The 16,839-nt window shown below is 46.9% G+C and overlaps 1 protein-coding gene and 1 pseudogene across 1 annotated transcript in view; one reads left to right on the forward strand and one right to left on the reverse strand.

Annotated features, from left to right (window-relative positions):
- LOC138286910 (zinc finger protein 79-like) overlaps positions 1-12,247 on the reverse strand; it is a 48,393-nt gene extending 36,146 nt beyond the window's left edge. Inside the window, exon 1 of the mRNA XM_069227299.1 lies at positions 12,165-12,247. Within this exon, the coding sequence (XP_069083400.1) occupies positions 12,165-12,247 (83 nt within the window). The remainder of the gene's footprint in view (positions 1-12,164) is intronic.
- Positions 12,248-14,378: 2,131 nt separating this feature from the next.
- On the forward strand, positions 14,379-15,077 carry LOC138286911 (zinc finger protein ZFP2-like; annotated as a pseudogene).
- The last annotated feature ends 1,762 nt before the right edge of the window (positions 15,078-16,839 follow it).

Genomic DNA, 16,839 nt, shown 5'->3' on the forward strand with positions numbered 1-16,839 from the left:
TACAGTTTTGCCAACTGATGATTCCCTTGGAACAGGTGCCACCCCAGGAGAGGTTTCTCCCACCACAGGAATGGTATCCTGAATGGCAGGGTGGTTAGGGGATACTGTGATACCCTTTTTACCTGCTGATGGAGAGGGATCCTGAGTTTTCAGGCCTTCTCTCCTTTGCTTTTTCATTTTAGTAGAAATTAGAGGGAACAATTCCTCTGGGATGCCCAGCATGGCTGCATTGGCATACAACTCTACATCAGCCCAACCTGAGGCCTCTAGGTCATTACCTAAGAGACAGTCTACAGGTAAGCTAGGTGATACCACCACCTGCTTAGGGCCAGTAACTCCACCCCAACTAAACTGAATTATAGCTAAGGGAAGAAACTTAGTGGAGTTATGGACATCAATAATTTTATACTGTTGTCCAATGATGTGTTGTTCAGGAGCCACTAGGTTTTCAGTCACCAAAGTGATACTGGCACCTGTGTCCCTGTAGGCCAAGGCCTCAACACCATTTATTGAAACTGTCTGCCTGTACTTATCCATTGTAAGGGGACAAGCAGCCAGTGTGGCAAGGCCAATGCCACTAGGTGTGACAGAAACTGTCTTGGGACTGACTACCCCAGTTTCTATGATGGACCCATAAGTGAACCCAACTACACCCTTTGCTTGACTGTTGCCAGCAGTCCCACCACTAGTACCACTACTGCTAGGGGCACTAGAGCTTGATGTATTAGTGGTGGTAGGCTCAGGGGGTTTACCTGGACAGGACTTATCCCCTGGCCTATGGCCTATATTTTTACACACAAAGCACCAAGGCTTTTTAAATTGTGTAGGTTGAGAAGAAGAGGAAGAATTTGTTTTATCCCCACCCCCTGAAGAGTGTTTAAGATTTGAAGTGGGATCTTTGGTTTTACCCTTATCCCCATGCTTATCTTGAGATTTTTCACCATCTTTCTTCTTGTTGCCATCTTTGTCACCCCCTGTATGAACTTTTCTGTTCACCCTTGTTCTGACCCATTTGTCTGCCTTCTTTCCCAATTCTTGGGGAGAGGTCAGATCAGAGTCCACCAAGTACTGGTGCAACAAATCAGACACACAATTATTAAGAATATGCTCTCTCAGGATCAAGTTATACAGGCTGTCATAATCAGTAACTTTACTGCCATGTAACCACCCCTCCAAGGCCTTCACTGAATGGTCAATGAAATCAACCCAGTCTTGTGAAGACTCCTTTTTGGTCTCTCTGAACTTTATACTGTATTGTTCAGTGGTTAAGCCATAACCATCCAGGAGTGCATTCTTAAGTACTGTAAAATTATTGGCATCACTTTCTTTCACAGTAAGGAGCCTATCCCTACCTTTTCCACTAAATGATAGCCATAGGATAGCAGCCCACTGCCTTTGAGGGACATCCTGTACAACACAGGCCCTCTCAAGTGCAGCAAACCACTTGTTAATGTCATCCCCCTCCTTATAAGGGGGAACTATCTTATGCAGATTCCTGGAATCATGCTCTTTTGCAGGATGACTATGGGGAATACTGCTGCTGCCACCATGGGTTTCTAAACCCAACTTCTCTCTTTCCTTCTCTAATTCTAAAGACTGTCTATCCAAGTCCAGCTGTTGCTTTTTAAGCTTCAGTCTGGTTTGTTCCACTCTCAACTTATTGAGTTCCCTTTCTAACAATCTGTCATCAGGGTTGGTGGGAGGGACATTTCTAGATACAGAGGTATGATGGGAATGAACAGAAGGAGACCTGTCCCTTACAGAGGGCACCCTAACAGCTTGGCTGACAGTGTAATGTGAGAGCACATCATCTGTATGATGTGACTCCACCTCAGTACCAACTATGCTAGACTGTCTAGTAATGGGCAGGCTCAGAAGTTTCTTTCCTGAATCTTTTCCTGGGGGAGTCCCTGGATCAGATTGGGAACCATTAGCTACTTTTTCAACAGATGGGGCACTTTTAGCCTTATCTTGTTCTCTAAGCATATTAAGTAACAATTCCAAGGAAGGATTCTTCCCTACACTCAAACCTCTCTCTACACAGAGACTCCTTGCTCCTTTCCAGCTAAGGTGGTCATATGCAAGTTTGGACAGATCAACATTTTGGCCTGTGCCAGACATTTTTTTTTAGAGAGAGTTAAAAGTGATAGCCAAAGAGAAAAAAGTTTTCAGAACTTTTTAGAAAGACAGAATAAAACTTTTTAAACTTTTAAGAACTTTTTAGAAAGTTTAGGAGTACTTTTCAGCACTTTAGAATAGAGTGAAAAGAGGAAATGCAAAACTTTTGGGTTATGTGTATATACACTGAACTTGTTTTGTATATTTTTCTCTTATGAAAAGTACAATGACAAGAGTGGTAAGTAGTCTCAAAGCACTTATCCCACCGCTGCACAACCAATGTAGGAGGCTGGACTGGCTTGTAGTGAGTACCAAGGGGTACTTACACCCTGCACCAGGCCCAGTTATCCCTTATTAGTGTATAGGGTGTCTAGCAGCATAGGCTGATAGATAATGGTAGCTTAGCAGAGCAGCTTAGGCTGAACTAGGAGACGAGTGAAGCTCCTACAGTACCACTTAGTGTCATATGCACAATATCATAAGAAAACACAATACACAGTTATACTAAAAATAAAGGTACTTTATTTTTATGACAATATGCCAAAGTATCTCAGAGTGTACCCTCAGTGAGAGGATAGGAAATATACACAAGATATATATACACAATACCAGAAATATGCAGTATAGTCTTAGAAAACAGTGCAAACAATGTATAGTTACAATAGGATGCAATGGGGACACATAGGGAGAGGGGCAACACAAACCATATACTCCAAAAGTGGAATGCGAACCACAAATGGACCCCAAACCTATGTGACCTTGTAGAGGGTCGCTGGGACTATTAGAAAATAGTGAGGGTTAGAAAAATAGCCCACCCCAAGACCCTGAAAAGTGAGTGCAAAGTGCACTAAAGTTCCCCAAAGGGCAAAGAAGTCGTGATAGGGGAATAATGCAGGAAAGACACAAACCAACAATGCAACAATGATGGATTTCCAATCTAGGGTACCTGTGGAACAAGGGGACCAAGTCCAAAAGTCACAAGCAAGTCGGAGATGGGCAGATGCCCAGGAAATGCCAGCTGTGGGTGCAAAGAAGCTTCTACTGGACAGAAGAAGCTGAGGTTTCTGCAGGAACGCAAAGGGCTAGAGACTTCCCCTTTGGAGGACGGATCCCTCTTGCCTTGGAGAGTCGTGCAGAAGTATTTTCCCGCCGAAAGAATGCCAACAAGCCTTGCTAGCTGCAAATTGTGCGGTAAGCGTTTTTGGATGTTGCTGTGGCCCAGGAAGGACCAGGATGTCGCAAATTGCGTCAGGAGAGAGAGGGGACGCCGAGCAAGACAAGGAGCTCTCTCAGGAGCAGGTAGCACCCGGAGAAGTGCCAGAAACAGGCACTACGATGATGTGTGAAACGGTGCTCACCCGAAGTCGCACAAAGGAGTCCCACGTCGCCGGAGAACAACTTAGGAGGTCGTGCAATGCAGGTTAGAGTGCCATGGACCCAGGCTGGACTGTGCACAAAGGATTTCCGCCGGAAGTGCACGGAGGCCGGAGTAGCTGCAAAAGTCGCGGTTCCCAGCAATGCAGTCTGGCGTGGGGAGGCAAGGACTTACCTCCAGCAAACTTGGACTGAAGAGTCACTGGACTGTGGGAGTCACTTGGACAGAGTTGCTGGATTCAAGGGACCTCGCTCGTCATGCTGAGAGGAGACCAAGGGACGGTAATGCAGCTTTTTGGTGCCTGCGGTTGCAGGGGGAAGATTCTGTCGACCCACGGGAGATTTCTTCGGAGCTTCTAGTGTAGAGCGGTGGCAGACTACCCCCACAGCATGCACCGCCAGGAAAACAGTAGAGAAGGCGGCAGGATCAGCGTTACAGAGTTGCAGTAGTCGTCTTTGCTACTATGTTGCAGTTTTGCAGGCTTCCAGCGCAGTCAGCAGTCGATTCCTTGGCAGAAGGTGAAGAGAGAGATGCAGAGGAACTCGGATGAGCTCTTGCATTCGTTATCTAAGGAATCCCAAGAGACAGAGACCCTAAATAGCCAGAAAAGAGGGTTTGGCTACCTAGGAGAGAGGATAGGCTAGCAACACCTGAAGGAGCCTATCAGGAGGAGTCTCTGACGTCACCTGGTGGCACTGGCCACTCAGAGCAGTCCAGTGTGCCAGCAGCACCTCTGTTTCCAAGATGGCAGAGGTCTGGAGCACACTGGAGGAGCTCTGGGCACCTCCCAGGGGAGGTACAGGTCAGGGGAGTGGTCACTCCCCTTTCCTTTGTCCAGTTTCGCGCCAGAGCAGGGCTAAGGGGTCCCTGAACCGGTGTAGACTGGCTTATGCAGAAATGGGCACCAAATGTGCCCATGAAAGCATTTCCAGAGGCTGGGGGAGGCTACTCCTCCCCTGCCTTCACACCATTTTCCAAAGGGAGAGGGTGTAACACCCTCTCTCAGAGGAAGTGCTTTGTTCTGCCATCCTGGGCCAGGCCTGGCTGGACCCCAGGAGGGCAGATGCCTGTCTGAGGGGTTGGCAGCAGCAGCAGCTGCAGTGAAACCCCGGGAAAGGCAGTTTGGCAGTACCAGGGTCTGTGCTACAGACCACTGGGATCATGGGATTGTGCCAACTATGCCAGGATGGCATAGAGGGGGCAATTCCATGATCATAGACATATTACATGGCCACATTCGGAGTTACCATTGTGAAGCTACATATAGGTAGTGACCTATATGTAGTGCACGCGTGTAATGGTGTCCCCGCACTCACAAAGTCCGGGGAATTGGCCCTGAACAATGTGGGGGCACCTTGGCTAGTGCCAGGGTGCCCACACACTAAGTAACTTAGCACCCAACCTTTACCAGGTAAAGGTTAGACATATAGGTGACTTATAAGTTACTTGAGTGCAGTGAAAAATGGCTGTGAAATAACGTGGACGTTATTTCACTCAGGCTGCAGTGGCAGGCCTGTGTAAGAATTGTCAGAGCTCCCTATGGGTGGCAAAAGAAATGCTGCATCCCATAGGGATCTCCTGGAACCCCAATACCCTGGGTACTTCAGTACCATATACTAGGGAATTATAAGGGTGTTCCAGTAAGCCAATGTAAATTGGTAAAATTGGTCACTAGACTGTTAGTGACAATTTGTACAGAGAGAGCATAACCACTGAGGTTCTGGTTAGCAGAGCCTCAGTGAGACAGTTAGGCACCACACAGGGAACACATACATATAGGCCACAAACGTATGAGCACTGGGGTCCTGACTAGCAGGGTCCCAGTGACACATAACAAACATACTGAAAACATAGGGTTTTCACTATGAGCACTGGGCCCTGGCAAGCAGGATACCAGTGAGACAGTGAAAACACCCTGACATACACTCACAAACAGGCCCAAAGTGGGGGTAACAAGGCTAGAAAGAGGCTACTTTCTCACAATGGGGCTCCCTGAAAAACTCAAAAGGAGATTGGATGTCCTCTTACCATGTCTGCTTTTCGCCTACAGAGAGGTACCTCAGAAGGGAGTAGAGTTTTCCCCCTTTGAACTTCTGTTTGGCCATCCTGTAAGGGGACCACTAGCTCTTCTGAAAGAAGGCTGGGAGAAACCTCTTCATGAGCCTAAGCAAAATATAGTGGACTATGTACTAGGCCTATGTTCAAGAATGGCAGAGTATATGGAAAAGGCAAGCAAAAACCTTGAGGCCAGCCAACAGCTCCAGAAGTTTTGGTATGACCAAAAGGCTGCTATGGTTGAATTTCAGCCAGGGCAGAAAGTCTGGGTTTTGGAGCCTGTGGCTCCCAGGGCACTTCAGGACAAATAGAGTGGCCCTTACCCAGTACTAGAAAAGAAGAGTCAGGTCACCTACCTGGTAGACCTAGGCACTAGCAGGACCCCCAAGAGGGTGATCCATGTGAACCACCTCAAACTCTTCCATGACAGGGCAGATGTGAATCTGTTGATGGTAACAGATGAGGACCTGGAAGCTGAGAGTGAACCTCTCCCTGATCTCCTCTACACAGACCCTAAAGATGGTTCAGTAGATGGAGTGATCTATTCAGACACCCTCTCTGGCCAACAGCAATCTGACTGTAGGAAGGTCCTGCAACAGTTTGCTGAGCTCTTTTCCCTATCCCCTGGTCAGACACACCTGTGTACCCATGATGTGGACACAGGAGACAGCATGCCTGTCAAAAACAAAATATTCAGACAGTCTGACCAAGTTAAGGAAAGCATCAAAGTGGAAGTCCACAAGATGCTGGAATTGGGAGTCATTGAGCACTCTGACAGCCCCTGGGCTAGCCCAGTGGTCTTAGTCCCCAAACCTCACACCAAAGATGGAAAGAAAGAGATGAGGGTTTGTGTGGACTACAGAGGACTTAATTCTGTCACCAAGACAGATGCCCATCCCATTCCAAGGGCAGATGAATTGATTGACAAACTAGGTGCTGCCAAATACTTAAGTACCTTTGACTTGACAGCAGGGTACTGGCAAATCAAAATGGCACCAGGAGCAAAAGAAAAAACAGCATTCTCCACACCTGATGGGCATTATCAGTTTACTGTTATGCCCTTTGGTTTAAAGAATGCCCCTGCCAGCTTCCAAAGGTTGGTGAATCAAGTCCTTGCCGGCTTGGAGTCCTTTAGTGCAGCTTATCTTGACGATATTGCTGTCTTTAGCTCCAGCTGGCAGGATCACCTGGTCCACCTGAAGAAGGTTTTGAAGGCTCTGCAGTCAGCAGGCCTCTCTATCAAGGCATCCAAATGCCAGATAGGGCAGGGAACTGTGGTTTACCTGGGTCACCTTGTAGATGGAGGCCAAGTTCAGCCACTCCAGCCTAAGATCCAGACTATTCTGGACTGGGCAGCTCCAAAAACCCAGACTCAAGTCAGGGCATTCCTTGGCTTAACTGGGTATTACAGGAGGTTTGTGAAGGGATATGGATCCACAGTGACAGCCCTCACAGAACTTACCTCCAAGAAAATGCCCAAGAAGGTAAACTGGACTGTAGAATGCCAACAGGCCTTTGACACCCTGAGACAAGCAATGTGCACAGCACCAGTTCTCAAAGCTCCAGATTACTCCAAGCAGTTCATTGTGCAGACAGATGCCTCTGAACATGGGATAGGGGCAGTTTTGTCCCAAACAAATGATGATGGCCTTGACCAGCCTGTTGCTTTCATTAGCAGGAGGTTACTCCCCAGGGAGCAGCGTTGGAGTGCCATTGAGAGGGAGGCCTTTGCTGTGGTTTGGTCCCTGAAGAAGCTGAGACTATACCTCTTTGGTACTCACTTTGTAGTTCAGACGGACCACAGACCTCTCAGATGGCTGATGCAAATGAAAGGTGAAAATCCAAAACTGTTGAGGTGGTCCATCTCCCTACAGGGAATGGACTTTATAGTGGAGCACAGACCTGGGACTGCCCATGCCAATGCAGATGGCCTTTCCAGGTTCTTCCACTTAGAAAATGAAGACTCTCTTGGGAAAGGTTACTCTCATCCTCTTTCGTTTGGGGGGTGGTTGTGTAAGGAAATGCCTCCTTGGCATGGTTACCCCCTGACCTTTTGCCTTTGCTGATGCTAAGTTTTGATTTGAAAGTGTGCTGAGGCCTGCTAACCAGGCCCCAGCACCAGTGTTCTTTCCCTAACCTGTACCTTTGTATCCACAATTGGCACACCCTGGCATCCAGGTAAGTCCCTTGTAACTGGTACCCCTGGCACCAAGGGCCCTGATGCCAGGGAAGGTCTCTAAGGGCTGCAGCATATCTTATGCCACCCTGGGGACCCCTCACTCAGCACAGACACACTGCTTGCCAGCTTGTGTGTGCTAGTGGGGATAAAACGACTAAGTCGACATGGCACTCCCCTCAGGGTGCCATGCCAACCTCACACTGCCTATGAAGTATAGATAAGTCACCCCTCTAGCAGGCCTTACAGCCCTAAGGCAGGGTGCACTATACCATAGGTGAGGGCATAAGTGCATGAGCACTATGCCCCTACAGTGTCTAAGCAAAACCTTAGACATTGTAAGTGCAGGGTAGCCATAAGAGTATATGGTCTGGGAGTCTGTCATGCACGAACTCCACAGCACCATAATGGTTACACTGAAAACTGTTAAGTTTGGTATCAAACTTCTCAGCACAATAAATGCACACTGATGCCAGTGTACATTTTATTGTAACATACACCCCAGAGGGCAACTTAGAGGTGCCCCCTGAAACCTTAACCGACTACCCATGTAGGCTGACTGGTTTTAGCAGCCTGCCACACACCAGACATGTTGCTGGCCACATGGGGAGAGTGCCTTTGTCACTCTGTGGCTAGTAACAAAGCCTGTACTGGGTGGAGGTGATTCACACCTCCCCCTGCAGGAACTGTAACACCTGGTGGTGAGCCTCAAAGGCTCACCCCCTTTGTTACAGCACCCCAGGGCACTCCAGCTAGTGGAGTTGCCCACCCCCTCTGGCCATGGCCCCACTTTTGGCGGCAAGGGGGGAGGAGATAATGAGAAAAACAAGGAGGAGTCACTGGCCAGTCAGGACAGCCCCTAAGGTGCCCTGAGCTGAGGTGACTCTGACTTTTAGAAATCCTCCATCTTGCAGATGGAGAATTCCCCCAATAGGGATAGAAATGTGCCCCCCTCCCCTCAGGGAGGAGGCACAAAGAGGGTGTAGCCACCCTCAAGGACAGTAGCCATAGGCTACTGCCCTCCCTGACCTAAACACACCCTTAAATTCTGTATTTAGGGGCTCCCCAGAACCTAGGAACTCAGATTCCTGCAACCTAAGAAGAAGAGGACTGCTGAGCTGAAAAACCCTACAGAGAAGACGGAGACACCAACTGCTTTGGCCCCAGCTCTACCAGCCTGTCTCCCCACTTCTAAAGACACTGCTCCAGCGACGCGTTCCACAGCGACCAGCGACCTCTGAAGCCTCAGAGGACTACCCTGCATCTAGAAGGACCAAGAACTCCTGAGGACAGCGGCTCTGTTCACCAAAGACTGCAACTTTGCAACAAAGAAGCAACTTTGAAACAACTCGCGTTTCCCACCCGAAGCGTGAGACTTGGCACTCTGCACCCGACGCCCCCGGCTCGCCTTGTGGAGAACAATCACTTCAGGGAGGACTCCCTGGTGACTGCGAGACCGTGAGTAGCCAGAGTTGAGCCCCCTGAGCCCCCACAGCGACGCCTGCAGAGGGAATCCCGAGGCTCCCCTTGACCGCGACTGCCTGCTCCAAAGACCCGACACCTGGTAAAGGCACTGCATCCGCAGCCCCCAGGACCTGAAGGATCCGACCTCCAGTGCAGGAACGACCCCCAGGTGGCCCTCTCCCTTGCCCAGGTGGTGGCTACCCCGAGGAGCCCCCCCTTGCCTGCCTGCATCGCTGAAGAGACCCCTTGGTCTCCCATTGATTTCTATTGCGAACCCAATGCTTGTTTGCACACTGTACCCGGCCGCCCCGTGCTGCTGAGGGTGTACTTTCCATGCAGACTTGTGTCCCCCCCGGTGCCCTACAAAACCCCCCTGGTCTGCTCTCCGAAGACGTGGGTACTTACCTGCTGGCAGACTGGAACCGGGGCACCCCCTTCTCCATTGAAGCCTATGCGTTTTGGGCACCACTTTGACCTCTGCACCTGACCGGCCCGAGCTGCTGGTGTGGTAACTTTGGGGTTGCTCTGAACCCCCAATGGTGGGCTACCTTGGAGCCAAACTTGAACCCCGTAGGTGGTTTACTTTCCTGCAAAAACTAAAAAACACTTACCTCCCCAGGAACTGTTGAAAATTGCACTGTCTAGTTTTAAAATAGCTATATGTCATTTATGAGAAAACTGTATATGCTATTTTGCTCATTCAAAGTTCCTAAAGTACCTTCTTGAAATACCTTTCATTTGAAGTATTACTTGAGATTGTTGAACCTGTGGTTCTTAAAATAAACTAAGAAAATATATTTTTCTATTCAAAAACCTATTGGCCTGGAATTGTCTTTGAGTGTGTGTTCCTCATTAATTGCCTGTGTGTGTACAACAAATGCTTAACACTACCCTCTGATAAGCCTACTGCTCGACCACACTACCACAAAATAGAGCATTAGAATTATCTCTTTTTGCCACTATCTTACCTCTAAGGGGAACCCTTGGACTCTGTGCATACTATTCCTTACTTTGAAATAGTGCACACAGAGCCAACTTCCTACACCCCAACATGCAGCTCCCACATTAATGAGATCACCCTCCAAACAAACTTCCCTCCATCAAAAAAATGTTTAATCTCCATTGGTTCGAACTGGTTCATCTATGCTCCCTCACCAGAGACTCAAAAAGATGGGGGGTGAGCAATCCACATTTGAGCAACATCCCATTATCCATCGGGACCTCCCCAAAACCGCTCCAATTTAGGAAAGAGTTGAAGACGCACCTCTTCAAAGAACCCTACATCACAAGTGCATTAACCAACCACAAACCAGCTGCCTCTCCTATCACTTGTTAAATATATGCCTTTCTTTGACCATGTACGTCGCTCTGTTGCCTTTTGGCTGGGTTCATGCTACAGTAATACCATATACATACATACATTCATCCATATTGGTGTCACTGATATGCGCTTGTACAGCTTCCCTGTCTGCTCATATACCTGCCCGGCCCTGTGCTGGAAAGCCGTGCTGCCCTCTACTCACTGTTGCCAGCCATGGAATAGGTGACCACCCATCGCACAAGGCATTGCTTCCTTCCTTGCCCTTCCGGGGCAACGGTCACTCATTGCACATCGCCATCCAATCTCCGTCCTTTTCACTTGCTCACGGGCCACCTGGTTCCCATCACAATGGAGTGTCTGTGGGTCCTGCCATCTTGAATGTTCTTCATCTGATTTGTTGACTCCAACATCACCCAGCAGCCATTTGACTGACATGTTATAAGTGATGTGTCCCCAGCTGGCTCCAGTATCCCTTGTGGTGGGTTGCCTCCCTCCCACCCCTGGTTCACCTGAAGAACCGAGATTGGACTTGCATTGATGCCTTGTTGTTTCCATTTCTCAGCATTCATTCGCACACTGCATCAGCTTAAACTTAAATTGCTGTTGCTGAGAGAGCATGGTTTCTGTAAATCTAAGAGTGGTTGGCTGATTTATGGAGGGTAGGCAGGATTATGTACAAGGACTTTAACATGCTGTTTGTCAAGTAGATTGATTTATTATGCATGCTTCATTGGTTGTAAATGGAAAGATGGGAGTTATGGTGAAGTTGGCTTGCCATTTAGGGTCTGCTGTCTGAGGCTGTGGGTGCACTGTATGCTCACATACTCCTTTTTTCAGCCTTTGGGAGCACTGTATGTTCATTCAGAACTTGTTCAGCCTTTGTATGCGCTGTCTATTCACTCAGACCATGCTCAGTCCGTGGGTGTTGTATATGTAAACTCCTACCTTGCTCAGCCTGTGGGTGCGTTGTATGTTCACTCAGACCTTGTTCAGCAAGAGATCATGGTTCTTTTTGTGTTCTTGTAGCTCAACATTTGGATTTGGAGGAAGATTTATGTTGTGGTTTGACGTAGATACTAGGATACTAAAAAGGTTTTCCTGAAAAAAGTAGATTTTTTCATAGAGCAACAGTCCTTTACAATGGTTTTACAAAGACCAAGAATTCATTTTGTTCCTTAAATTTAGGTTGGTTGGTTGGAAGATGAGGTGTAGTGTGATTCACGTTTGCTGCAAATAAATTATTGGTTGAAGCATCTTTGTACTTCCTTTCAAGACATTCGGGGACGAACCTGATGGTGCGGCTGCCAGCCACGGAGAGACAAAAAAATAAACATCAGATAAAGTTTCCTATTACCCTCTGTTTCCTTTTCTCCTATTTCTTTAGTCTCTCTCTGTCTCTCACTCTCTGATTTTTATATTTTTAACTTCCTGAATTTGACTCTCTCTCCAGACTATCCTTTAGCCATATAGCTTGTGATAAAAAAAAAAGAAATCAAAGAAAACAAATATGAGGCTTTTACGAAGTTCTCTTCCTTATTTGTTTTTATGCTAGCTGCTTTGAGCGTGTTTCCTTACAAAGGTTAGTGTACTCCAGGGGCGGCTGATTATCTCCAGTTTCATATATTGTGCGATGCTTTCTTCTTTCTGCCTCTTACTTCAGGGCTCTTACGATCACCAAGGTTTCTCTGTCAGAGCGTGTCACCATGCAGGGTGTTGTAGCAGAGTCCTGCCTCCCCATTATCCCGCAAACCTCCCCCTTTGATTTTTGAGTTCCCGCTAACCCCGGCCCCCACCTGATGCAGCCACATTGCTGAAGGATTGTGACTGTGGTGGGTCCTAGCGCATGTCTGGGGTCGGCGGGCACTGAGCCTTGAGCGCTGCCTCCTGTGCCCAGCGGCCCCTTGACTGTCGGCGCATTTGTATCCTCATCACCACATGATACAATCCTCTCCTCGGTCTGTTCCCACCGCGTCCCTCCTCTCCGGGTCTGACTTCTGCCTCTTTGCAGACTCCTATCTTCCCCTTTTTTGCGTGCCAGGGCCACACTGGGTATCTGAGTTTCTTTTAATATTTGTGTTTCCTTATCCCTTTTTAATTTCTTCTACCATTTTGATGATTCCTTCTTTTTCTGGTTTTGCAGGGTCCGGGTCCTGTCAGAGGAGCGTGGGGAGTTCTGGGCCACCAGGTAAGTCCTCATCTTCCCCACAATTTGAAATGGTGAATTCAGCTGAGCTAACTGGGCACAGCCCCAGTCTACGGTGGCATTTAAAGCAGTGATTGCAACAAGACCAATACCTTAGTTCAATAAACTGTCCCTTCATGGATCACTGAAATAAGGAATATATGAATCCTGTAAGTGGGGAGGGGTGTAAACATTATCTGATAATTCATTAAAGGTCTTAAACTATCTTACTGTGATGCAAGCCGTTGTCAATGAAAGAGTACACTGTTGGTGTTTCTGAGAATCTGTCACAATGTATGTGTAACTTGTTTCTTTCTTCAGTATTCACAATTTTTGCTCTCCCAACCTTAAGTGCCAGTGGTTCCAAGCTCCCTCTCTTCACAGTGTCCACGAGCTGTTTCACCCCTGTCAGAAATGCAACTCAAACTGATTACCTTCCTCATTTCTGTAAATGCTTTCTTTCTGCAAAGAATAAGGTCAGAAATATTATTCTTTGTGTCCATTTACAATCTCCAACTCTATTTCTACAGGTCACTGAAACGCGAACCAAAAAAGAAATTTACTTTAGTGAAACATCATGAAAAGAATTATTTTGAAGAAAGTAAAACATTCTGCCTTCTAGAGCTCTAAAAAGAAAGACATTCTTTGTACCAGGAATGGTGAGGAACGTGGAGCGAGAAAAACCACTGAGTGTAAAACTGATTCCTCACATTTCTTCTGTTCATTTTAAGTTGTCAAGTCCCGAAAGTAAAATGACCAGAAGCAATTACCGAATTTAGCATTTCAAGGTCAGTACGAACTAAGAACATTGGCAACAACTGATCGCCACGCAGTGCACTTGAGAGCAAACTAATCAGTGTTGTAACTTCACTCTGATGGTGTGTGAGGGATGCCCTGGAGAATCAGACGCTTCCCGAATAAAGCAGTGTCCGTACACATGTTATGATAGAGTTGTCAGGACAACCAGCCACCTCAATTTAAATGAACAATCTTTTGTCTACACCTCCTTTGATTCAAGAGGAGAGAAGACATTGTTTAAAAGACATTAACTGTGAAAAGACTTTGCCTTTTGTCACTACAGCTTAATTGCTCGATTATCATTTTCAGTATAGATGATTTTCTCTACTAATCTGTCGGTTGGGTTGATCCAAGTTGTTTCAAAGGGCCGCGGACTGTCAAAGTCGATCATGCAACTGCTGTGGCTTTAGTCACAGAGTGAAAGAAGCTTGTACTGGGATAGGAAGCTTGAAAGGTCCCAGTATTGATAATTCATCAGATCAACGTGGCATGTCCTAATCCCCAATCATTACTTTTATGCACAAATGTATCTAGCATGTAAGCACTAAACCCCAAAGACCTTATTAGTGCTATTAAAACTCCTATATCAAATGTGATAAACTAAAGTCACAATGAGTTTAATTCTACTTGAGAGAACTCACCCGGACATAACTTGGAGAAAATGATTCCACGAGGGGCATCTTAATGAAAACGGAGAGCTCCTCTGTGAAAATGTATCGGACAAATTAGATTGGCTGCCTTTAAATATAGGAAAAACATCTCCAGATACAAGCTATTATTAGTTAAATACAAATGTCTGGCAGAGTATGTGCAATGTATCTTAGAAGTTAACGTTGAGTGGAACATAAACAAGTACAGACCCTTGAATTAGATTCACTCTTAACATGGCATGTGTCCAGGAACATTCCCAACATGGAGATACATACATCTTGTATATAGAAATGAATGTGAGAACAGCTATAGTTATCAATCCCGTCTCAGTAAACACAAGAGAACTCACACTGAACAAAAACCTTATCTGTGCTGTGAATGCTGGAAAAGCTTCAGTCAGAAATACGACCTCACTCTTCATGAAAGAACCCACACTGGGCATAAGGTGTATCAGTGTTCTGAATGCCAAAAACGTTTCTGTAGCAAATCCTGTTTAACTCGACATGAATAAATCCATACAGGGCTCAAACCGTATCAGTGCCAGAAAAGCTTCAGTGAGAAAAAAACTCTCACTCATGATGAGAGAACTCACACTGGGCAGAAACCTTATCAATGCAATGAATGCCAGAAAAAATTCAATCTCAGATCCAGTTTTATTGAACATGAGAGAACCCACACTGTGCAAAAACCATATCAGTGCTCTGAATGCTGTAAAAGCTTAAGTCGCAAAATCTATCTCACTCACCATGAGAGAACTCACACTGGACAAAAACCTTATCAGTGCACCGAATGTCAGAAAAGCTTCAGTTAGAAATCTGGTCTCTCTCCACATGAGAGAACTCACACTGGACTAAAACCGTACCAGTGCACCGAATGCCAAAAAAGCTTCAGTCTGAGCGCCAGTCTCAATCTACACAAGAGAATCCAGATTAGGTAAAAAATTTATAGTAGTTCGAAAGGCCAAGAAAACGTCAGTCACAGAATCAATTTGTTTTAACACGAGAGAACCCTCAACCAGAAAAAAATCTGCATTTTCAAATTGACATAAATTTCAGTAGTAAATGTAACCTCACTACATGAGAGAGACCATGTGGGAGAATAAAAGGTGCTCGCTGTCAACTCTGGGGAGGAGGTTTCAACATCGAAAATCTTCACATGAACCAGCTACAAAGACATCAATCCATTGATTGGCCTTTAAACCATCTCCTGAGAAAAGCACAGAGCAAGGGATGGAAATGCTTGAATTAGCCTCATTCGTTAGTAACTATTTGTGGCCTCATTCAATTCAGTGTGTTTTGCTCCCTGTGTGCCAGTGAGCCAGGGCTCTGACCCACAAGGTCTAGTCCAGGGTTCTGCTAAGTCGGTCCTGGAGAGCCAGGTCCATGCCAGATTTTTAGCATATCCACATTAAGAAGAATGTAGATTTCTGAAACATCTTGTTTCTAAATGTGGATATGCAAAAAATCTGGCATGTACCCGGCTCTCCAGGACCGACTTTGCAGAACCCTGGTCTTTGAGGCCATGCCCCTATGACTGGAAGGCAAGTAACCTCAAATTATTTAATAAGCCTCACCCAGTAGCTGCAGCCGGAGTCCCTTTGTCGTAGGTCTCTACAGGACCAATATCTATTCATGCCTGTGACACTTTGAGCTGATCACTGAGAAAAACAAAAAAACTAAGGGCCGTATTTATACTCCGTTTGCGCCGAATTTGCGTCGTTTTTTTCGACGCAAATTCGACGCTAAACTAACGCCAACTAACGCCATATTTATACTATGGCGTTAGAGGCGAATAGCGCCAAAGTTCCCGGAATGTGCGTCATTTTTTAGCGTGAACCCCTTCCTTGCGTTAATGATATGCAAGGGAGGCGTTCCCGTCTAAAAAATGACTCCCAGGCCTTTACGTGGTATTTATACTCCCGGGCAAAAGAGACGCCCGGGAGTGGGCGTGGCTAAAAACGGCGCATTTGCGCCGCTTTTTAACGCCTGGGTCAGGCATGGCGTTAAGGGACAAGTGGGCTCAAAATGAGCCCAGAGTGCCCTCCCCTGCCCCCAGGGACCCCCCTGCCACCCTTGCCCACCCCAGGAGGACACCCAAGGCTGGAGGGACCCACCCCAGGGACATTCAGGTAAGTATTTTTTTTTTTTTTAATAATAATTTTTTTTGCCATAGGGGGGCCTGATTTGTGCCCCCCTACATGCCACTATGCCCAATGACCATGCCCAGGGGACAGAAGTCCCCTGGGCATGGCCATTGGGCAAGGGGGCATGACTCCTATCTTTACAATGATAGGAGTCATGTTGATGGGGGATGGGCGTCGAAAATAAATGGCGCAAGTCGGGTTACGACGATTTTTTCGACGTAACCTGACTTGCCCCATTTTAAGACGCCCATGCGCCATTTTCCCCCTACGCCGGCGCTGCCTGGTGTACGTGGTTTTTCTCGCGCACACCAGGCAGCGCCGGTCTGCTTGCGCCGGCTAACGCCATTCAATAAATACGGCGCCCGCATGGCGCTTCAGAATGGCGTTAGCCGGCGCAAAACTTTTTGACGCTAAACTGCGTTAGCGCAGTTTAGCGTCAAAAAGTATAAATATGGGCCTAAAGGTGATGGAAGGACTGGTAGTTAATCTTAGCAACATCTCACCACATCATACTCTAGTCCTTGTGCCACTAAAGACTAGAGCATCTAATGATTTC

This window comes from Pleurodeles waltl, chromosome 4_1 (assembly GCF_031143425.1).
Source record: "Pleurodeles waltl isolate 20211129_DDA chromosome 4_1, aPleWal1.hap1.20221129, whole genome shotgun sequence".
NCBI classification, from domain to species: Eukaryota; Metazoa; Chordata; class Amphibia; order Caudata; family Salamandridae; genus Pleurodeles; species Pleurodeles waltl.